General features: G+C 41.4%; 1 protein-coding gene across 4 annotated transcripts in view; it reads left to right on the forward strand.

The window, feature by feature from the left end:
• wdr7 (WD repeat domain 7) overlaps positions 1-23,717 on the forward strand; it is a 99,414-nt gene that overhangs the window by 4,597 nt on the left and 71,100 nt on the right. For 2 of the 4 annotated variants that reach the window (XM_014407240.4, XM_014407243.4), the window contains exons 5-19: positions 392-566; positions 692-768; positions 1,312-1,431; positions 2,933-3,078; positions 3,170-3,272; positions 4,248-4,373; positions 7,722-7,869; positions 8,259-8,374; positions 8,614-8,746; positions 8,898-9,118; positions 9,907-10,102; positions 13,254-13,468; positions 19,944-20,177; positions 20,273-20,566; positions 20,716-20,912. In XM_014407240.4, coding sequence (XP_014262726.2) covers positions 392-566; positions 692-768; positions 1,312-1,431; positions 2,933-3,078; positions 3,170-3,272; positions 4,248-4,373; positions 7,722-7,869; positions 8,259-8,374; positions 8,614-8,746; positions 8,898-9,118; positions 9,907-10,102; positions 13,254-13,468; positions 19,944-20,177; positions 20,273-20,566; positions 20,716-20,912 — 2,501 coding nt within the window. The remainder of the gene's footprint in view (positions 1-391; positions 567-691; positions 769-1,311; positions 1,432-2,932; positions 3,079-3,169; positions 3,273-4,247; positions 4,374-7,721; positions 7,870-8,258; positions 8,375-8,613; positions 8,747-8,897; positions 9,119-9,906; positions 10,103-13,253; positions 13,469-19,943; positions 20,178-20,272; positions 20,567-20,715; positions 20,913-23,717) is intronic. The other 2 variants (XM_014407241.4, XM_014407242.4) reach the window with 2 other exon arrangements.

A 23,717-nucleotide genomic window follows, 5' to 3' on the forward strand; every position in this document is an offset into this window, starting at 1 on the left:
AGGCGGTAGGTGAAGCGTCTTGCCCAAGGACACAACGACCAGGACAGAGAGAGCTGGGGGATCGAACCGGCAACCTTCCGGTTACAGATGAGCTTCCCAATACTATTGTAAACTAGTGTTTACTGTAGGGTTTTCATAATGAGAGCATACAAAGGGAATGGTTGTGCTCTTTCCCTAAGCTTTAAGGTGTATTTCCCTTTTCCCTGAAAAAAGGGGAAAAAAGCTCAGGTGGGAAAAAAAAAAAGGTGAAAAGTATTTAACCAGCACACAAAAGCCTAATGTTACCTTCAGGAAAAAAGTAGAGACCAAAATTAAACCACAAGGTGATTGAAAAGACCTTTAATCCAGATCATTTCATCTTCACTCCCCTCCTTCTCTGCCTCCTCTTCAGTACTACCAGTTCACCATCGGCACTCAGAGGGAGGGGCGTCTCCTCTGTAATGGCCACTACCCAGAAATCTTGGTGGTGGATGCCACCAGCCTGGAGGTCCTGTACTCGCTGGTGTCTAAAATCTCTCCTGACTGGATTAGCTCTATGAGCATCATCCGATCCCACCGCACACAAGGTGAGAGTTTCCCTCAGGTTCACTGCTTTGAATGTTAGCTTGCAGACTGCCCTGCACAAAACATCATCGCTGTGGACTTCTTCATGTTTGTACTTGTGAATAAGCTATGTTCTGTCTCTGTGCAGAGGACACGGTTGTGGCGGTGTCAGTGACGGGCATCCTGAAGGTCTGGATCATAACACCTGAGGTCAGCAGAATGCAGGTACACCTCCATACAGGTGTTTATTAAAACGCGCATCAGGCTTCAGTTACACCATCGTAAATGAAGCTGTAAATAAAGTAAAGAAGAAAACACAGACCTCCCCAGTCCTACTTAGATTAGAATATCATAGACTGTATACAAAAGATAGATGTGGCCAGCTTGATGTCACCCACTGGTTTCTGGACAGCTTTAAAAAGGTACCAGCATTTAGTGGAGGTCAGGCCTAACAAGTTTACTAGAGTCTGTTTCAGCATACCTGTCGCACCCCTAATTTTAAAGTATTATAATCTGATGGAGGAGTGTCAATAGTCTAAACATGTTTATTTCTGATATAAAGTTGGACATTTAAACATGAGTCTGTGGAGAGTCGCTCACTTTTGGAGCCAGCCTCAAGTGGACGTTAGAGGAACTATAACTTTTGGCACTTCAGCCCAGGAGGTTGTTTAAAAATCAAGGAAAAAAATACTTCTTTTCTGTGTCTCCAGCATCGATGCATGGCTCTGCTCAGGATCTAACTTGTAATTTCTTTTTCTGTTTTTTCAGGACTTGGACCCTGTGTTTGAAGAGGAGTCCAAACCGATCTACTGTCAGGGCTGCCAGAGCATCTCCTTCTGCACCTTCACTCAGAGCAGCCTGCTGGTCGTGTGCTCCAAATACTGGAGGGTAAGAACCTGCACGAACCACTCGGGGGTTGTTTTTGCTGGCATGATGGTCACAGTGGTGATTGAGCGTGATGAAATGCTCCTGTGTCTGGTTACCTATTTTAAACTGATCAAAATAGATTGAACAAAGTTGGTAGAGTGAAAGAAAGGTTATCATGTAATACCATTTAAGCCAGTCACATGAAGCCTGTACTATGTAGGAGGTAACTCGAGGGTTACCCTTGGGTTTTCTATACTATGAAGATGGTTTACTTCTTACTGGGTAAATCATTATGGTATGCTCCACCTGCTGTTGGAGCAGTGCAGTGTACCTGTTGTACAGAGAAATGAGTTTTATATGTGCAGCTTTTTAAGTCATACCCTACTAAAGCCAATGATTTAACCAAACTTTGTGTCAACTGCGCATGTATTAAGGTGGTGAGTTAGGAAATGTATAAAATGTTGTCATACTTGATTATAATCTGCTGGTAAACCTCTTTTATTCCGCTGGAAGTGCATCCAAAAGAAACCAGGAAAAACTCTGTACTGTGGTCCCTCATTTATCTCAGGTGTTACATTCTAAAAGTAACCCGCGATAGGTGAAATCCGAGAAGTATCCAGCTTTATTACAATTATTATAGACGTTTTAAGGCTGTAGAACCCCTCACTACACACTTTATACACTTTTCTCAGACAGACATGAACATTTTCACACTTTTCTCTCCTGTTTAAACACTCTCAAAGTTCAAACCTTCGTAGAAAAATAAGTCATGTATTATAGAGGAAACAAGAAGAATGAGTTGATTAAAGCTTGACTCACTTTGCTGTTTTGTTTCGCTTAATGCGCCTTATAATCCAAAAAACACGGTAACCTCTACCTTCCTTTAGCATGTCCAGAATTCCAACTTTTTGTGCGATGGTTAGCAACATTTTGTCGACATTGTTGTGTTTGTTGGGGAGAAAACATGCATACAACATACAAACATGCAGTACAGCACTTCACTCACACTGCTAGCGATCGCAGATTTATGTAAATTTGACAAGCTGAACACATTCTGTACTGGACAGGAGACACGGCATGGAGGAGATTGACTATGGTCTACAGCCGATCCGGACGCAGCACACAATGCGCTGTTACCCCCCCCCCCCCAAGAAAGAAAACAAAAACAAAGATACAGCCATAAGATTTGCACACAAAAAATCCGCGAAACAGCGAGGCCGCGAAAGGTGAACCGCGTTATAGCGAGGGACCACTGTATTTGAGTCACATGTTACACTTATGAGACTTTGACTGGTGTTTTTCTGTTTGAAATGTGTGAAATTAACACCCTGATTAAGGCTTGTGTGTTCAGAGTATTAAAAACTGCTCATCCACTGAGCTAAACATACACTGAGGATTTTGATGATTTTCTAGCCCTGCTACCACAGAGGAGTGCTGATGGTTCTCTACAATATCATCACACAGCAGTCTGAAGTCTTGGCCTGGACAGATGGTTATGTTAATGAATTTTTGTCTGTTTCAGGTGTTTGATGCGGGCGATTACTCCCTGCTCTGCTCGGTGTCCAACGACAACGACCAGTCCTGGACGGGAGGTGAGTTCATCGCCGCGGACAAAGTCATCATCTGGACCGAGGATGGTTGCAGCTACATCTACAAGCTGCCAGCCAGGTAAGCCTGCCGCTCATCTGTCATCACTGCAGGAAAAAGACAGGTTCATCGTCATGACAATTTAACCTAAACATGTCTTTGTGTTTCTTAGCTGCCTGCCTGCTAGTGAGCATTTCCGCAGTGATGTTGGGAAAACCAAAGAAGGTTCGATCCCTCCGCTGGTGTACAGCATCGCTGACCGCTCAGACAAACAGGTGAGTCCTCCATCCGCCTCAGATTGCATGCGCAGGGAGGAAGACGGGAGATTCAATGATTTCATACCAAGTAAATACAGGGCTAGTGTTGCAGATATAGCTACTGATACCGATGCTTTGAACTTATAAGGCAGCCTCTGTTCTTTAAATGGTTTATAGGCTATAAATAGAATAGACTTGACGGGGGCGTCATTTGATTAGTTTAAAAAACTTTGAGAAGTGAGTGAATGAGATCCTAAACACAGTTTGAGAATAACACAGGTAAAACAACATTATTATTATTATTATTATTATTATTATTATTATTAAGACATGTTTAAGCTAAAAACTTTATACTGCATTTCAGCATTGAGCCTCCATCAGGAAATGTATTTTCACAACTAAAAGTTATGAACTCCAGTTATTCACATTAACTTTCAGTAGTCGGTAAGTCAGCAAACCTGTAACCTTATTGTGCAGCAAACCAGCAGGCCTGTCCTGCTTTTAGCTATGTAAAGCCAACCTAACGTGGTACTAGCTGTCTACTCTGCAATAATATTGATAAATGTGGTTCTTGAAGTCTTCAGGCTGCTTTGTCTTGTCTATATGATTTATTCTATGTGAGGTTCACTTCATGCACCTGGATTAGTACACCTGGTCGTGTATTCAAGATTACAAAAAAGCCAGCAGAGATCAGGTCCAACAACAGTTGCAGATATGACCTGTTGTTCCAGGCGGTAGCTCATCCCTGTTTCCACTTTATTCCTTTAAAGCTTTTAATTTGAAACCGCTGCGGGAAATGTAAATGAAAGGTCTCATCTTGATCCGTGTGCATGAACCTGACTCTGTGTTCTGTTCCTTTCTGGTTTAATTTCCTCAGTTTTTTTTCATGTGTGTATTTATAATTTGTCGTCTTGTTGGTATTAATGTGTTGTCTGTGCCTTTTTTGTTACTTTTGCTGTTTCTACCTTATGCTCCCTCCCTCGCTCCTCTCAGAGGGAAGGAGAGGGAGGTGAGGAGGAAGAGATGGTTTTGGAGGTGAAGTGCTTCCCTCCCAGCGGGTACGACTTGGAGCTCTACATCCCAGAGCCGTTATTCCACCACCGGCCTCTAGAGGCACCTGTAAGCCCAAGAAAAATACATGGTGAAAGCGAAGGCAGGAAGAAGAAGGTTTCACTGTCATGGCTAAGCTGCAAAAGCTACAAGAGGCAGAATAAGAGTTTTTAGAATTGTATTCCTTACTTTGGAGAAGCCAGAGCTGAAAAATGCTCGATTAATCTTTCTTTCGAGCTAATTTGTGATATAAATTATTCTTAGGGTCCAGGTGGGGTCAAAAAGATATTATTTTGAAATGCTTGGAGCATTTACAAACTGACTTTGGGACTTTGCAGCTCATCCAGAAAGTGACAACCAGGTGAGAAGAGCGAACTGTGAGAACAGCAGTGAAAGTGTTGATGTCAGCTCAGTGGCTCACATTCTTCAGCTCACACTTTTCAGCCGTAAAAACACACCATCCCATGTCATCAGGGGGTGCAAAAGTCCTTTAAACACTAGGTAAAGACCCAACACTATTAGAGGGAAAACCTTAACAATCAGAACATCTGCTATGACCAAACACTTGGCAACAGTGGAGAGGAAGAACTGCTTTTTCTTCCAGGATCATGGAGGTGCAGGTCTCCGATTGCTGTAGCCATTTCCGGGTTCAAATGTGCCTTCAGTTCTTAAAAGAAAGCAAACACTTAGGCACCACTAAGACAAATGCTTTTGATTGGTTAGTGAAGTTTGGCTTGTTGACATAGTGATGTGGTGCGTTGTGGGCAGATGTTTCCAAAAAAACCCAGATGATCCTGATGTGCCATTTTACTTGGGGAAAATCTAGGAAACACTTTTAAATCTGCAGTCTGAGAGTGACTGAGAGTGTTGGGATACTGTGGGTCTATACGAGGCCTGTAAGATGTAATGGGACCTGATCATTCAGGACTTTGTTTATCAGAAGAATATACTGAATTTTATATTTTATATATTTGAAAGCGTAGACTAATTCCTGATGTCAGTGAAGCTGTGGCTTAGGTTGTACATAAAATGGCAGTGGTCCAAGAATGAGTCCTTGAGGAACGCCATCATAATAGAAAATGCTAGAAATATGGTAATATCTGTAAGTTTGCTAGGAAAACAAACCACTGACGGCTGCTGTTTTGCTTGTAAGAGGTAATTAGTTGTTTTGAGAGTGAGCTGCTGAGTTGATGACTATTTGAGTGAACTGCCTGTTTTTGTTTGCTCCGCTCTTTGTTTTCCTTCCTGCCTAACCAACTGATGGACTGAACTCACTCTGGTTCACCTGGTTTCACGCTCTCCTCCCACTAAAGCAAAACTTGTCCTCCAAAAGCACCATCACCCTCCTCATCTGTCTTCATGCTGATGAAGATGCATGCAAAGTCCCCCAAGCTGCTTTCTAAGCAAATAATGACCCGCTGAGTCCCGGAGGTCATAACAAACCAAAGGCGCACAATGGGTCAGCCACAGTCAAATAGCCAAAAACTCTACGTTATTTGTGAGATGTTGATAAATAATAAAAAAAAGATATTTAGCTTTCATGGGAACAGCTTTTTTCCCCTGTTAGGGAAGCTACAGAGTGGTTGCTATAATTACCAATGTCCTTTATTTGACAAATGTCTTTGTTTTCTTTTATATGTCTACATTTTCGATAACACAGCAAAAAGGTGGTTATTATCTTGGCATAACGGAAAAGATGGCCATGGTCCACATCAAATGCGAAACATTTCATTGAAGTGAATACCAATTTTTGGTACTTTTACAATAATGCTTTTTAAAAAATGTGACACATAATTGTAATATGGTGCACAGAACTCGCAAACATAACCAAAGCCAGCGTGAGCTCCAGCGCTAGGGCCGACTTCCTATGATCACCACCAGCTAAATAAATAATCCAAATATAAAATGTAATTTTATATTCATCTGGTGTGATATAATATTTAATGTGATGTAATAATAAGTTATTTACTGTAAATAATATTGTGTTGCTCAGGTGACATTTGTCAGGTCAGCCACAATGAAAAGTGTCATTCTGAAAGAATGAAGTTGATCTAGAACGAGAGATTTTCTAAACTAAAATCAGATTTTTGATTTTCATGGCCAAATTTCCAAAGCTTTTTTTTTTTTTTTTCCATCATCCTTGGTCTAAAATTCTCTTTCCTGGTTGGCCTTTAATTTAGAATTTACAAATAAATTTTTTTAGTAGTGGCATTAATTCTGTACAGTTTTGCTCACTTTTTCTTTTTGCATTAAATATTAAAATAGGTTAAAAGAAATTCAGGTTACAGGTCACAGAACTCTGAATATTGTGTTTCTAGTTATCCAGATGAATGAGGTGCAGTGGGTGGGTGTCCCGTCTCTGTTTTTCTTGCTTCCTCTCTGGTGGTTTTTGCTGAAAACTTAAACTCTCCTTGCTGTTTAATTGTTTGCATCTTTAGTGAAAGATGTGGTTTGGTTTGTGTGTGTTTGTGTGATATTTGGTGGCACTTTGCATACCCTCACTGCTCGTCCACAGCGCTCAGATGAGCTGAACTAACTGATCGTTCTTCACCCCCTCAGCCATTACGCAGTGACGCTACGCCCGCAGGTTCACCGGCTTTCATCATCGCAACCCCCCCCCACACGCCTGCCAGCACCCCAAACTGCACTCTGAGAATTGTTCTCGCACTGCTCGTCACATTAATTAGTTTTCACTCTTTATTACTTCATGTATTCATAATAGATGTAAGTCAGCCCAGTTTTGGTTAGCGGTGGATTGCTTGTGTTTTTTAGGCAGTTAAAGCTCTGCTGCCCTCCTCCCATCTCCACCATTTTCAGTAACCTTTGGATTTTTATTTTTTTTTTTTAAATAGTATGAAATGCTAAAGTGTGATTCTAGTTGCGTTTATTCTCTCCCGGAGAGGTCAGTTTTATCCTGATGTCCAGAATTATTGAGCCAAGGAACAGAATCTGCTCAGATTTTTGGTGATACTCAACCAAACTGATGTCATCTTTTACTCTGCTCTACAAATTTTTACTTCAGAGCCTTGTATCAGGCTCTCATATAACCAAGAGATGGCGCTGAGACAGCCATCCATGAGTTCGGCTTATTTCATCCCAGAGTTAGAAAATAAAAAACAAAACAAAAAAACAGTGGTTGGAGCGCTTGTAGATCAGAGATGTGTGGTTCTGCTTTTCTGCAGTTTGCTGTGTGTTGTTGTTGTTGTTTGAAGACAACCTGAGAGCAAAACCAACCATTTCAGCTTCACTTGGCTCTTAAATTTAAGCTCAGCTTACAAATTCAGCATATTCCAGTATTGGTGGAAGTGTTCTGGCCAATTGGAGAGCCTTTAAAGATGTTTTCCAGCTGTCACCGGGGAGCTTTGAGGCATCACATCTTGTTGGTGTTGACATGTATTTTTTCCTGCCTTCCTCCAGCTCCTCATCTGCCCTCCTGTGACCCGCTTCTTCTTCAGCCGGAGGGAGCCCTTCCATAAGCTGCTGATCCAGGGTGACTCGGCGGGCAGAATGACCCTGTGGAGCATCCCGGACACCTCGCCTCTGCAGCCACAGTCCACCTCCACAGGTAAGGAAGGGGGGAAGATGGTGAGGTTTCTCTGGTAAAAGTCTTTTCATAAAACTTTGCTGTTTTTCTTGAACTTCAAACCTCAGCATGACGTTACGATGATCTCTCTTTTTTTTTTAGCTTTAAAGCAGCCCATTGTTAACGAGTTGGTACTAACGGAGGTTGTTTTTAGTCTGTTGGTCCAAAAATACAAACAAACAGAAAAACTTGATTCACAGAGTTTCTTTTCTTAAGAAAAATGTGGAAGAGAAAAAAGAAAAGCAGCATAGGTCCCCTTTACAAGATGCCTGATTGCATTGTTCAACTTTCTGGAGAGCTTATTCTTCATCCTCAAGTCCTTCAGAAGGCTGATCTCTAAACGAGTCCTTTGTCTGTTTGTATCACTGCAGAGCTGCAGGTGTCATTCACCATCAGCCTGCAGGAGGCATTTGATAAGCTGACCCCAGTGTCCTCGGGGATCATTGACCAGCTCAGCGTCCTGCCAGGCAAAGACGAACCCATTAAGGTCTGAACACAGAAAAGTTCTCATTAAATTATAAAAGAAGTTGTTTTAAAGATTCAAAATATTCTCACAGAGTTGAAAACTTTCAAAAATGAAAACAAACGTGTGTGTGTGGGTGTGTGGGGAACGTCCTTTTATTGTGTCCATCAACACGACCCCAAAATAACCTCTTTTGTGAGCACGTGTGCGATAGGGTTTACACAGTGGGGAAACTCTAAGAGAGTGTGTGTGCTTCACCTCAGGTGACGGCCAGCGTCTACATCCCCTCTCAGGGGCGCCTGGTGTGCGGGAGAGAAGACGGCAGCATCATCCTCGTTCCCGCCACTCAGACGGCCATCGTCCAGCTGCTGCAGGGCGAGCACATGCTCAGGAGAGGTGAGACAAACTATACAGACACACTAACAAATCCAGGGAAGTTTTGTTTCAATTTGACTCCTTTTACATCAGTTAAGATTCATTTTCATGCCTATTTCTAGTTTTAGTTGACTTTAAAAACCTTTGACCTTTGTGTCGGTCTGTTCTGCAGGCTGGCCGCCTCACCGCACCCTACGAGGCCACCGCAACAAGGTGACCTGCGTCCTGTACCCATACCAGGTCTCGCCACGCTACGACCAGCGCTCGCTGGTGTCTGGGGGAGTGGACTTCTCCGTCATTGTCTGGGACATTTTCACCGGGGAGATGAAGCACATCTTCTGTGTCCACGGAGGGGAGATCACGCAGCTCATCGTTCCGCCAGAAAACTGCAGCGTAAGACCGCCACCGCACGGGTCTATGTCTGCTTTCAGGCTTTGTTCTGCCGTCTCTGCAACACTGTTTGACATTAGATTTAAATGTTACGAGGTTACAGTCGTCATCGTTACTGTGGAAATAAGTTGAGACCTTTGTGCTGTTGTGGTTTCAGAAGCCCACCTGAAACTACACAGAGAGGACTTCGTATTGTTTACATGACATTAAAATAAATGGTTAGAGATGTTTTGCTGCCATGGAAATCACAGTAATGCTGTTGAGTACAATGGCTGAGCTGTTACACACACAAGCTTTAATGAAGACATCAGATGGGCTTCTTCTCATTCTTTTAATAGTAAAGGGTACCTATTGTAACTGTTGCTCATTTCTTGTCACATATGTCCTGTTCCAATTTGGTTCTTCATATTAAAGTAAACTGTGAGGCGGACGCTCAGGCTTCAGGATGCTCTAATCAGTTTCACATAGTTTGTTTCTACTCTTGGCTCTACTTGATGTCATAGAGAGCAGATATCTTTTTTTAACCAGTGATATCTGACTCCAGAGATCAGAAGACCTTTGCAGCAGTGCAGTCACTAATGACTAAAAAGGGTCATTCCATTTAAATTGAATCAAATCTGACATCTTGAGTGGTTTTAAATGCTTCGAAATCCTTGAAAATAAAATAATGTTAAACGATTCAGAGGCCGTATTGAGTTTCTACTCTGACTTATTGTCTGCTAACCTCTCGGTGACCTGCAAGCACTTCTTCAGATTCTATGCCTCACCTTGCTGCTGTGTTTCCTCTGCAGACTCGGGTGCAGCACTGTGTCTGCTCGGTGGCCAGCGACCACTCTGTCGGCCTGCTCAGTCTCCGGGAGAGGAAGTGCATCATGCTCGCGTCGCGGCACCTTTTCCCCATCCAAGTCATCAAGTGGCGCCCGGCAGACGACTACCTGGTGGTGGGCTGCTCTGACGGCTCTGTGTACGTCTGGCAGATGGACACAGGTAAGAACCAGAGGACCAGGAAGGAGGTGTTTTCACTGTACTAGAACATGGAAACCTTATGACTGTTAAGATACCGATCATAATATTCTATATTAGCCTGTTTGTTAGCTCAAAGGAAAACCTTTGCGAGCTGCTACCAAGGCTGAAAGGTTCAGGCTTGCAGTTTCCTCCTACTTCTAATCTTAATGCTAAGCATGCATTAAGGTGGGTGGGGGTGGGCGTGCTCTCTGCAGTTCCCCCAATGACCACTAGACACTGGCTTCAAAACAGTTAGTCCTCATACACTGATCAAATAATTAATACAAGCACTTTTCCTAAGATTCACATCCATATTCCAATAAACATGTCAGATAGCAGCTTGGAGCTCAGTATATTGGATAGGGATAGTTTACCATGCAGACTAAAGAGTCAAACACAACCAACATTATAATAATAATGGATTGCATTTATATAGCGCTTTACAATTCCACTATTCATTCATTCACTCACTGGTGGAGGCAGCTACAGTGGTAGCCACAGCTGCCCTGGGGCAGACTGACAGAAGCGAGGCTGCCATATCGCGCCATCGGCCCCTCTGGCCAACACCAGTAGGCGGTAGGTGAAGCGTCTTGCCCAAGGACACAACGACTGAGACTGTCCGAGCCGGGGCTCGAACCGGCAACCTTCCAGTTACAAGACGAACTGCCAACTCTTTGAGCCACGATCGCCCCTAACCTTCTGATTAGTAGATAGCTGGTCAGCCTCCTGAACTACAGCCACCTAATAATCCCCCAAAACTCGTATTTGTGCCTGATGAACAGGTTTGCTTGTGTTGGCTGAACAATAACTTGGCTCTCGTCCAACAATAGCTCCAAAAAGTCAACATGGCAGCTACATCCTTTGTTTTTTTTTTCCCCAGTTAACCTAATTTGAGCTCTGTGCTTAACAATATCCATCTTATCATCCTGACATGAAGAAACGAAGTGAACATCTTCCTCTGTACCTGCTAGCTCATGTGCAGTCTGCACCATGTGGCACAGCATAGAGGTAGCATTAACTTGAATGATGACTGGGTACTGGAACAGACCGTGTGTGTGTGTGTGTGTGTGTGTGTGTGTGTGACCTGAATGAGCTGTAGTGCTGGGAAATTGCAGGGTATCTAAGTGTGAAATTAAGGAAGGTGTGTGTGTACTCAGGCGTTAGACATGTAATGGGGCCATGGCTCATGGGCCTTCATCACTCACACACACCTATACACACTCAGGTATAATGGTGCCACTTCTCCTCTCACTCAATACCAGAGCCAATACTGATGTCAGCTCTGTCTGCAGCTAATGATGTCTCTCTAAAGCCCGTCTCTTTCTATAAAGGTGGAGAATTGTTACACTGGAGAAGATCGTCTGTGACCTGAATCATATTCAAGAGACTATAGATAATGATTGTGAGTCTGAGATGGTGTGAGAGAGATTGGAAGATTGATATAAATAAAAGGAGAGTGCAAGGGCAAGAGGAGAGAGACTGATGGAAACAGAAGGCGAGTCTGTGTGATGAGAATGAAGAGAGAGAGTGAGAGAGAGAGAGGCTGAGATAAAACCATCGATGTGTCAGTTCATCCTGACGATGTCGTACAGGGTCGAGGTCAGAGCTCAGTGCAGTTCTGAGGCCCTGAGAACACAACGCACAACCCCACCTACTGTTCTGTCAAAGTTGAATCAAAACCATTGAGCTTCCCACAAACAAAGTGTGTTGGAAACCCTTAAAGTTTAGGGTTGAGTTGAAGATTTCAGAGATCACTATTGGAGCTCTTCATGGTCAAATTTCTACTTGGTATTAATGAACTGCTTCATCCATCATATGTAGCTCCTGGGTCTCTGAGCTCAGGGAAATGTTGGCTGTAGCTGGGTCCAATTTGCAGAAGTCTCTTTTTAAAAAGAAGCTTAAGACCCACCTGTGCAGGATTGCTTTAGTTTTATCCAGTGTGAAGCGTATTTTCTGTTTATTCAGATGAAATCACCTTTTAGAGTGCAAGTGGTTCAATTAATTGATTGGGTGGTCAACAGATGACAGGCTATTTTTTTAAACATACTTTTAATACAATCTTGTATTGAAGGAAATTACACTGGACATTTTTCACTGTTTCCAATTTACTGATAAAAAGGTCAGTGCAGGATGAAAATTGTTTTACAAAACTCTGGCTCTTTCTATTGAATGTTTTTCTCTTGAAATGTCTCTTGAGATATTTTAGGTTTACTTACTGTTTTACATGTAAAAGTTTTATTTTATTTCTGTCTGCTTAAAACACAACTCCTTTGTTTACTTATGGATCTACTATGACTGTTTGTCATTTTAAAATTCGAAATTTAGTTAAAGGGCTTGTAATACACTGCAAGAATTTTCTTTTTCAAACTGCATACGATTGCAGTGTTTGATTTTTATTGCTTTGTATTATCCTTGTGTTGTTTAAACTGAGTGTTACTACCAAATTAACCTAATAACCTTTGAGGACTGTACTGCAATTGAGAGCTTGAGGTTTAGAGCTATCTATATCTACCCTATGGATTTAATAGAGGGGCAGCACGGTGGTTAGCACTGTTGCTTCACAGCAAGAAGGTCCACTGTCAGGTCGGGGTCCTTCTGTGTGGAGTTTGCATGTTCTCCTCGTGTTTGTGGGGGTTCTCTCCAGGTACTCCAGCTTCCTCCCACAGTTCAAAGACATGCAGTTAGTGGGGATAGGTTAATTGGTAACTCCAAATTGCCCATAGGCGTACCCTGCCTCTCGCCCTAGACAGCTGGGATGGGTTCCAGCCCCCCTGTGACCCTGACAAGGATAAGCGGCAGAGAATGGATGGATGGATTTAATAGAGTACCATCAGTCAACTAAAACAGTGAGTGCTAAACACCTGCAGCTACAAGGAATTTAAACCATCCAATTAGCAGTTTCTTTCCATGCAAAATCTTTAGCTGGTCTAATTGAGAAATGAATGGGCACAATGAGAAAAAACAAGGCACTTATGTATTAGAAGTTAGCAGTGAATCTATATATTTCAGGTTTACTGTGCACAGGTGTACACCTGCAGGTGGACCAGGGGGTGAAAAAATATCAGACTGTTGGTTTGTGTGTAGCTTGTGTCTTCTGAGGCTGAGGCAGATTTGTTTACTGGTTTGGTTCCAGGAGCGTTGGACCGCTGTGTGATGGGAATAACTGCAGTAGAGATCCTGAATGCCTGTGATGAGCTGGCTCCAGCTACTGTGGATGCTCTGAGCCACTCGGCGGTGAACCTGAAACAGGCGATGACCCGCCGCAGCCTGGCCGCACTGAAGAACATGGCTCAACACAAACTGCAGACGCTTGCCACCAACCTGCTGGCTGCAGACAACGCTGACAAGGTGAGGACGACCACTAAAAGTCACAAACACACTGGAAGAAATAAGTTAAACAGAAAAAGGCACAAAACAAAGAAATGTGCATATAACGGTTGACCTGTAGCGTGTATACAGGAATATTTGTTTACCATCAGATCCTGAGCAATCCAAATGCAGGAAACGCTTGTTTTTTCTGCACACTGTGAGGCTGTTGGTATTTATTAAATTCAAAGGAAAGACCCTGACTCTCAGCCACCTGTGGGGAATAATGGTCTAGATTGTATTTGTTAGCTGAATTAACATGCTAGACATTTCAATATGTTAGATCAGTAAAGGGGTAAGCAAGCAAAATTGTATTTTGACAATACAGCAAAAATGTCAAAACAAATATTGTTAAAATGACAAGTTTTAAGCTGCTTTTTAAGACGGATCACTGAGCAACAGATCACACGTTTGCAGGTACACGTCTTTGGTCCTCATTATAGTTTTCGTTATACATTTATTGTTAAATCTGTTTACTTTAAGTCATTGAGATTAGCATCTCTTTTTAAAGAGAGTCCTCAAAAACCCATATACAACAGTATAAAGAGTAGTGAGTATATTTTGAAAGCACCTGCAAGTACAACTGCAGATATAAATATAAACTGTTGCAGCGCCTTAGAAACAGGGGACAGCAGACAAGCCTGATATCCACCAAAATGACTTGATGTTCTGTTTATGACCTGAAACTACTGACTGAGCCCATTAAGTTCATAGAGGTCACAGAAGACCATAGAAGTCGAAGGAGTCGCCCCCTGGTGGTCATTAAAATAATAGAGGTTCCGCATTGACGTCACTTTCAGCAATCTGATTCAGATTGGGAATCTTTTCAACACTTTGTGGTAAATCCTGATTCTACTTTTATTTATTTATTTAGTTTTTGCTCAAAACAAAGATTTGTTTTCTAAACCTTCTTAGACTGAAGCTGAGGTTTGTCAAATGTTAATTTTTTCATTTCTACGAAGTTCAGATGTCTCTTTATGTTCCTCATATAATGATTTTCTCTTTGCATCATTCACCACACACACACACACACACACACACACACACACGTACGTCATCTCAGTCACAAAGCTGCTGGCTCAAGTCAGACCAATTAAAACTCTGCTGGAGACGACCCACAGGTCAACCGTACAGTAGTGACTTCTCCAGGGAACGATGGCATTAAATGTCATAATGGTGAAAAAGAGTGAGTCCAGCGTTTCTTTTGAGACTTTCTGGAGACTAGCTTTTCAATATTTAAACCTGTACCAGCACAAGTCAAACTACTTGAGTAGCCCTTTTTTTTTGTTTTTCTCTCTCAAGTCTTAAACTGGGTCCTAATTATTTTTTTTTTCTACTTTAAAATTACCTTCCAGAGCTTGTTTTTACATTTTTACCTCCTGTAGTGCCTTTGTGCTTTTTTTCCCAACTTCCTGTGCATCAATACATCCTTTATATCCCCAGTTTTGAAAATGCGTGTGTAGTAAGTTTATAGTAACTAAATAAAAACATAAAAAAATGCAATAAACTACCCAGAACATAGATACAAAAATTATAAAAGGAAAAAAGTTGCATAAAATCCTTTCAAATCACAAAACATTATTTTGAGTGTGCACATAACTTTGTTTTTGAGATACACCCATTTTTATAAATTATAATAAAAATGAAAATAAAATGCACACTGTGCACAATTTGCAAAAAGACAGTATGTACATCAAAATTCCATTTCCAAAAGTGCATAGTTCTCAGTGTCTGAGGAATTGAATTGAAATGAATATCTTTATTGTCATTGGTGCTTGAACAACAAAATTAACAAGTTGTCTTTGATCAGTGCTAAAAACCTTAAAATACCAATAAAACGACAGAACTTTACATTCATGACGTAGAAATGACGTATAGAAAGTCACAAATTCCTGCCTTTCCTGGGAAAACCAGTTTTTACAGTTGGTGCTGTGCATGAAACCATGTAATGGCTCATGCTGATTACATGATGATGTATGGGAGCAGAGGCGTGCTTGTTGGCTCAAGTACCAAAAACCGTAGTTTCTCTAATATCCACTAGAGGCTCACTCCAAAAGTGAGTCAGTCCCACAGTCAGGACTAAAGGAGAACCTGGGACTGTTGTGGAGATGAAACTAACATAGAGGAAAACTGAGTTAAATGTTTTATTGTGTCACTCTACCATAAAATGTCTTAAATTTTGTGTTTAAGGTATTTTAATTATGAATATCTACCTTTTCAATATGACTGGAAATAATGAAACGAAGCTTTAAACACCGATCATACGTAATGAAGAATTATATTTTAGCTCACGGCACACCTGAGTTACCCTTTCTCTGCTGTATTCGGTAGCTTTCAGCTTCTTTGAGCTTCACCTGTGAGGGGACCACTTGTCAGACGTGATGATCTGATCTGTCCCGACAGCGGTAACCCCTCCCAAATGTGCAGCCCGGCACCAAAAACAAGCGCTGTGAATTATTTAGTGCTTGAACAGCGTTTAGTTTAGTTGCCGGTGCAGTTTGACTTCTGCAGGTTCACCTGGAACTCATTTACCTCAGGTCTCCTCTGCTCTAAGGGGTCGTTCTTTCTTTCTAATTTTCCTCCCTCCCTCCTGTTTCCTTCCACATGATAACCTTTGTGTTGTTTTCTCTCTCCTCTGGGTCGTCTGTGGAGAAACCCCCCCTCCCCTCCGGTCATAACTGCCCATAATCACAGCTCTTCTGTGAAAAGGCCAACAAACAACAGCTGTAATCTTTCTTCTCCTTTTATGTTAGAAATGCATCACTGTGCTTCACTTTCCTGCCTCCCACCCCCGCCGTCATTTCCCCCTCATGCCTGCTGAAATTATGGCTCAACACCACCAACTCCCCCCACCGTGTGTGTGTCCTCCCCTGCTGGGTGTAATGGTGGATAATGACCATGAAATGTCAGACTATCAACCCAAACATTTCACCCAGCTGGCGTGTGTGTGTGTGTGTGTGTGTGTGTGTGTGTGTGTGTGTGCGTGCACAGTTGATGTTGGTTTGTTCAGAAGCTATTCTGCTGAATGTGCTGATCTGTGAATGTTTGTGTTCATGAGGAAAAACGACTGTATCCAGACTTTGGAGCTTGCAAGAATGATGTTTTAGGTCTTCAAACCTGAGGCTGAAGCTTTGCCAGGATCCAGGAAGTCAGTTTACTGGAACTCTGAGTTTGTTAATCCTGAGCTCAGGGAAACCGGAACTCTGAGTCAGGTGCCTCAGATCCTCTGTGACTCCTCCCCCTCCTGCTGCACCTGAATTTAATGACAGCGTTGATCTGCTCCTCTTCTCCCCCATCTAATCTTCTTCTTCTTCTTCTCTCCCACCTTTTTCTGCACCTCATTCATTGCCTCGTCTTCCTCCTTCCTCTTCTTTTCCTTCTCAACTTTCTTCCCTCTGCGTGTCTCCCTTGACCACCCTCTTCTTATTCACGTCCTCCTCCTTTTTCCTTCCTCTCCTCTGCTGCCTTCATATCCTCCTCCTTCCATTTTCTTCCACTTTCTACTTCTCTGCCTCTGCCCTCTACTGTCCTGTTCTCCTTTTCCTCCTCAACTTCTTGTCCTTTTCCACCTGATTCTCTGCCACCTTCCCCTCCTCTACCAACTTCTTCTCCACCTTATTCTTCACCTCCTCTTCATCCTCGTTTTCTTCTCTGTCCTTGTGCTTCCCACGCATTATCCTCCTGCCCATTCTTCTGTCTCCTCTTTTAGTTTTCTGCACAAATTCAAGCTAACTGTATCTCTCCTCATTTACTTAAATGATCTCATGCCTGATTTGCCTTTCTCTCTCGCTCCTGTCACTGTGTTTTTAACTCCATGTCCTCCTGCTGGATCTGTTTTGTAGTCGAGTCGTGTTTGACTCTAAGAAAGCTGCTCTTTGATCAGGAGAACAATTTCAATTCTGACTCTCTCACCTAGTTCTGAAGCCATGTTTCCTCACATCACACCGGGCTGCTTCATGTCTGAATTTTTATGTGTTCATAAATGTTTCTTCATTCTCAAACTTAAATATTACAGACCGCACTCCACTGTAGAGATAAATAGTGCTGCAGACTGCCTTTAGATGGCAGTGTTACTCCACCAAAATGGAGCCTCCCTCACACAGACGCAGGGATGAGGCTCCAGTATCAGGAAAAATCAAAGGCATCTATGAAAATAAGAACTAACTTCTTAGTCTGAAGCCAGAAACCAGAATTAAAATGATCCGAGCAGGAGTCTAGCCATTCTTTGAATAAAATACTTCATAAACATCCTCAAATGTATGTTTTTCTGTGCATGCACCAGCGTACCAGGAAACTGTCTAATAGACCGATAATAGTGCTGAGATTTATCTACTTCACATCTTTTTTTTCTCTTTTTTTTTCTTTCATGTAAATGTAAATGATAAGAAAAAAAATAAACGGACAAGTAAAAAGATCAAAATGAGCCCAGATTTGATCAGTTATACATGTTTGAAGAATACACTGAATTTATGAGCACATCACTGTTGTCAGCACCACTTTTCAAACGCACACAAAGACATACAACACGTCAGCCCTCAGGGAGGACCAGCCTGTCAAAGCTGTGATGTGTGTGTGTGTGTGTGTGTGTGTGTGTGTGTGTGTGTGTGTGTGTGTCCCAGCTGCAGGTGTATTGTGTCTCTCGGTCAGTCAGGACGTGTCTTTACCGCTAATTATTGTTCTCGCCCACACAGTCACATCCAGCTCGATACAAAGAGCTTCAGGCAAAAGAAAAAGAAAAAAAAAAGTGCAACAAAATGACCAGTGATCAGTGAAGGTACAAATATGAAAATAATACCAGAATTTCACGCAAAGTCAATCAGTATTCAGTGATCCAGATACAAAACAAGTTATCACATAAAAGAATCAGTTCATCGTCACTTCTGTGCGCTGATTCATAGCTTGTGCTACGAAATGTTAAACTTGGTAAGCTCACAGAGATTTAACTGTTTAGAAGAAATGAGTCTGTAAATATGTTTATATTGAAGATTTTTAACATAATTTTAAAAATATTGGCCCCTGCAGCACCAAATGCTTAACTTCATGCTCAACTTCAACTTCAATGTATTTAAATTTCACATTTTTAAGTAAAAACTCATAATTTTCAATAGTTAAGTTTTAAATTCACAAAGGAAAAAAACGACAACTGATAAGTTTTTACGGAAAAAGAAGGCAAAGAATATCAGACCCCTTGGGGAACAAATGTCAAATTGACAAAACAAAGGCAAATTTTTGTAAAACACATGAGCAAATTTACACGATAGTGGTACATTGTCGAGGGGAAAGGGAAAACGGAGACAAAATTGGCAAATTATGAAAGAAATAAGTGCCATACTTACGAAAGTGACACTGCCAAATTTCTATGGAAAAATTTCATATTCACAAGAAAAATGGCAAATCTCGAAAGAAAAACGAGGCTTATTGCCGAGAGGAAAAAGCAAAGTTTGAAGTCTGTGTCTGTTTAAAGTCACTTTCCTGTAGTTTATTTTAAAATGTGGAGAGAAAATTAAACACAACATGATTATAACAGTGTGTTAACTCTAAATGCAAGTAAACAGGAGGAAGATTCGGTGAGGAATCAGATGTTTTCTCTTTCTTTATGTATCTTTAAAGAAAGATTTGATGCAATGCTATGGTTACAAAGGTAAATGATAGACATGATGTGACGTGAGCTTAGACGTGAAAAGAAATGGGCTTAACTCTGGGTCTGAAAAGTGAAGTCGGTGCTTTCGTCCCTGAAACCTGCAGCCTGGGGAATGAGAACCGGGTTGCTTCACTTGATCTATGGGAAAATGAGCCTTCTGTGAGTTTCCTGAGAAGTTTATGGAGTCTATTGTTTGTCTTATTTAATGAAAAATCTTTGTTTTTGTAGATTTTGGCCCCTTTAGAGTCAAACAGAATGATAGGGCAGGATGTGATGACCTGTCATGTTTCTTTTTCAAACACCATTGTGGTGATGGCGAAAAAGCTCTGTGATCTTAAGGCAAAAGGTTAAAAAAAAACCCCAAAAACATGCAGATAAAAATCCAGCTTTGGCCTTTTCTTTCCTCTTTATTTCCTCTCTTCATTCCTTTCTTAATCACCACCTCCTCCCTCACTTTCTCCTCCTCCTGTCTCCTCCCTTGGAATCGAAGTCTAACAGGATCAGTTTAATTGCAGTCATCAGCTCATTAACATGGAAACGAGAAGCAAACAGCTCCATGCACATGCTGTCTCTTCTAATACAATTAAAATTGAGCCGAGTGTTAATATTAGTGGCAATTACAGGTGTGTGTGTGTGTGTGTGTGTGTGTGTGCGTGTGTGTGATTTAAATAATGAGCTTTTGATGAGGAGCTCTTGAACTTCTTAATTAAATTTATATCGACAATGGATCATTTAAATATATTTATATATTTAATGTGAAAAGTGTCACACTGTGATTGATTTTGTTCTTGAAACTGAACTCTGTCTTTCCACCAGGGCAACTTACCAAAATATTCCCACAATGCCTTGGTGGTCCAGGCGATGAAGACCAACCTGACAGACCCTGACATGCATGTGCTGTTCTTCGACGTGGAGGCGGTGATCATCCAGCTGCTGACGGAGGAAGCTCAGAGACCAAACCCCATGCTGGTGTCCCCGGAGACGCTACAGAAGAGCCAAGCTGGGGCTGATAAGGGCGGGTCCTTGTTGGCTCATAAAATCTTCAAACAGGTCCATAAACACCAAAAAAAAAAATTCCACTAATGAAGGTCTTTTATTATTGTATTATTTTTGTTTTTCATGTAAATAATTTCTCCTAAAACCAGGTGAAGGAGACCATGAAAGAGACCATTAAGGAGCACCTATTAGATGAAGATGAGGATGAAGAGGAGGAGATGAGGAGGCGCGAGGAGAAGTCCAAGTCTCTGAGTCTGCTGGAGTATAACCTGACGATGGACACAGCCAAGCTCTTCATGTCCTGCCTGCACGCCTGGGGTCTCAACGAACAGCTGGACACCATCTGTCTGGAGCGACTGGGCATGCTCAGACCACACTGCCCCATCTCCTTCGGCTTGATCTCCAGAGGAGGCCACATGTCTCTTATGTTGCCCACCTTCAAGGTAACTGTCTGTTATCACCTGGGTTCCAGGTGTCTTTCCATGAAAGACATATCGTTGAGCATGGAGCATTTAAAAAGCTAAATCAATAGTTTGATAACAGGGCACCTGAAAATAAGAACCTCTTCTCTTTGTATAACTCCATTTTCCAGGAATCTTTGCTTCGTCAGCTTTCCCTGGCGACAGGTCGGAAGCTATCTCTGTCAGACATAGTCGGGAAGGGGACATATGGTGTGTCGAGGGCTGTCACCACACATCACCTCCTCTCCGTCATCTCACTGGCCAACACTCTGATGGGCATGACCAACGCCACCTTTGTTGGAGAGCACATGAAGAAAGCACCGGCCAGGTAACAAACACACATGGACTAACTCTTAAAAGTGATTTATTTTTATATTTGTTCTTTAAGAACTCTTATATTCAGAAGAGTTGGTTGAGCCCAAACTAAAGTTAAAAAAGTAAGAATGTTGGATGTATGATCTTGCAGTGCTGTGATTGCAGCCATTCCCCAACTCTCTGTGAATGGTACTCATGGTCTTTGATCAGTGGGTTTTGGTCAGTGGTTGTTGATCAATGGTCATGAGAATTTTCTTAATTAAGATTAAGGAACTCTCCTCCCAGCCCATTGTTCCTTCAGTGGGCTGGTTTCAGTCATTATGCAAATGTACTGTTTATAAGATTGGGGAAAACCGGCAGTCAGCTGAGACTGAAGAAGTCACTTGGATGAGTGACGAAACGTTTCTTCTACAAAATGCTACGTCCAGATGAACATAATCAACTTTTGGAGATTTACTTACCTGGACGATTGAGCATATGAATCAAGACGAAATGTTGGATGTAGATTTACCTGGTCAGTACAAACTAATCTACAATGGCAGGATTTACTTCCTGTGGCTTTGCAACTTATGTTTTCATGTTAGCCATTTCTTGATACATGAATTGATAAAAGGTTTGAAATATTGATGTTCAATGATTGGATGAATGATAAATGGTTAAATGCACAGATGCATGGATAGAAAGTTAAAGGGCTAATTATATAGTTGGATGACTAAATGGTTGGATAAAAGATGTTTTGGGCATGGATGGATGGGAAGATTCGATGTCTATTAGATGGATAATGACATGGATATATGTTGGATGGATAAAGAAATGTTGGATGTGTGCATGAACGGATAGATGGTTTAGTCTGTGGATGGTATAATTGATAGCTAAATACCTGAATAAATTATGCATGGATGGTTTGGTGGATAAATGTTGGATGAGTGGATAGATGGCTAAATGGTTTGTTGGACTAACAGCTGGATGGAGGCAAAGTGGTTGGATGAATAGACGGTTGGATAGGTGGCATGTTGGTAGTTAATTACATAACTTTAAAAAAAATATATATATAATGTGCCATTAAATGAACCAAAAACAATATTAAAACTAAATGGAATGTGATTAATTCATATATTTATATTGTTAAGCTATCTTAACAATATAACAATATTGCAATACATATGTAACAATACAAAAACCTATGTAATGTTTTTGTTTTTACTCCCTTCGAACTTTAGCATTTTATACATTACTGTCTACTTCTATATTTACTTTTGATCTTTGTTCTTCTGTAGCTGCTCTGGCCCACGCTGAGTAAACAAAGCTGCAGCAAACTTGTTTCGTCTTCATGTGGCTTTTATAGGATTTAAATTTCAAACTTTGTTCATCAGCTAAAAACAAACAGCAATTTGTGGAAATCAGTCTGTTTCAACACCCTGAATTGTGCACAAAAATGTATCCACATTTGTTTTAAATTGATATCAGTTTATGAACCCAAGTTCATTTTATCTAGAATTATCAGGCTGATAACACACAATTCCGATTCCAGCTTAAAAAACGATAGAACAACTGAAACTGCAGCAGAAACTGAACTCAAAGTGCAGGACATATACTATCCTACCACCAGCGGCTGAGCTCTGGCTACGTGTGTGTGTGTGTGTGTGTGTGTGTGTGTGTGTGTGTGTGTGTGTGGCTGATTGTTTAGTCTGTCTGAGCTCTCATTGTGCTGTGAAAGATTTAACACAGAGGTCGAGGTCCTGCTGCTGTAATACCAACACAACATTTCATCGTCCCGTCAACCCTGCTTCAAGGATAACTCTGCAGGGAGGGCGAGCAGCGAAGAGTCAGAGATGATAAAAACACAGGTCGAGGGGTAGTGAGGTGTTTGATCAGCCTTCATAAGTTTTCAGTCTATAATTGACTTATTTTTGTGGTTAAAATATATTTTTCCTGCCATATGTCCAGCTTTACAATGATAAATATTCAAATTAAACAAGGACAAAGTTCTTTTTTTCTTTTAAACTGTGAATTCAGAAATGAGCTGTCATGAGCTGGGATACATAACTGGAAATAAATACAAAAATACCAAAACAAGACAAAAGAAGAACCAGGCTGTTGTAATGGAATAAACACAAGTGATGCTGGGTTTGGGTGGGTGTGGTGGTAGTGATTCAAGAGTTGCAAGAGCTGTAAGTATTGTCAGAACACAGGGAAAAAAATACAAATCATAGATTTGGTTCACAACACAAACATTGCCTAAAGTAAAGTTTGCGTAAAGGTATGGGCAGTAAAACAAGTCATTTCAGGCAAAATATTAGCTGACGGGCCCAATATAAGATAAATAAGGATATTTTTATTTTTTTTATTTTTTTATAACTGTGGATCAGGCAAACCTCTATTAGAACCCAAAACCAAAAATTACAGAGCTTTACTTTAGTACTTTAGTCCCTGTAAAGTTTCGTCCTCTCAGTACTTTCGATGTCATTTTTGAACTCTTTCCCCCATAAAGACGACATTCGAGGACATCCGCTGTTCCCATAATGACATGTTTTGACACCTCAGGATCTGTCAATAAAAACGTGGTTTGATGAAAAAATTTTTCCAAGGGTAATTGCCACCCTGATGCAAACTTAGTCATTTTGTTCAGTGAGCATACCTGTAATATGACAGAAACCAGTTCAGAAAAGAGCTTTAATGGTTACTCCTAAATAGGTTTTCAAGGGCTAAAGGGTTAAACCCCCTTATGTCTCCTAGGTTAGGGTGGAAAGTACAGCTTGGATTCTCATCATCATTAGTCTTGTCTAATATAAGTGACATAAAAGTCAGCTGTAAGGTG

Source organism: Maylandia zebra, linkage group LG7 (genome assembly GCF_041146795.1).
Source record: "Maylandia zebra isolate NMK-2024a linkage group LG7, Mzebra_GT3a, whole genome shotgun sequence".
NCBI classification, from domain to species: Eukaryota; Metazoa; Chordata; class Actinopteri; order Cichliformes; family Cichlidae; genus Maylandia; species Maylandia zebra.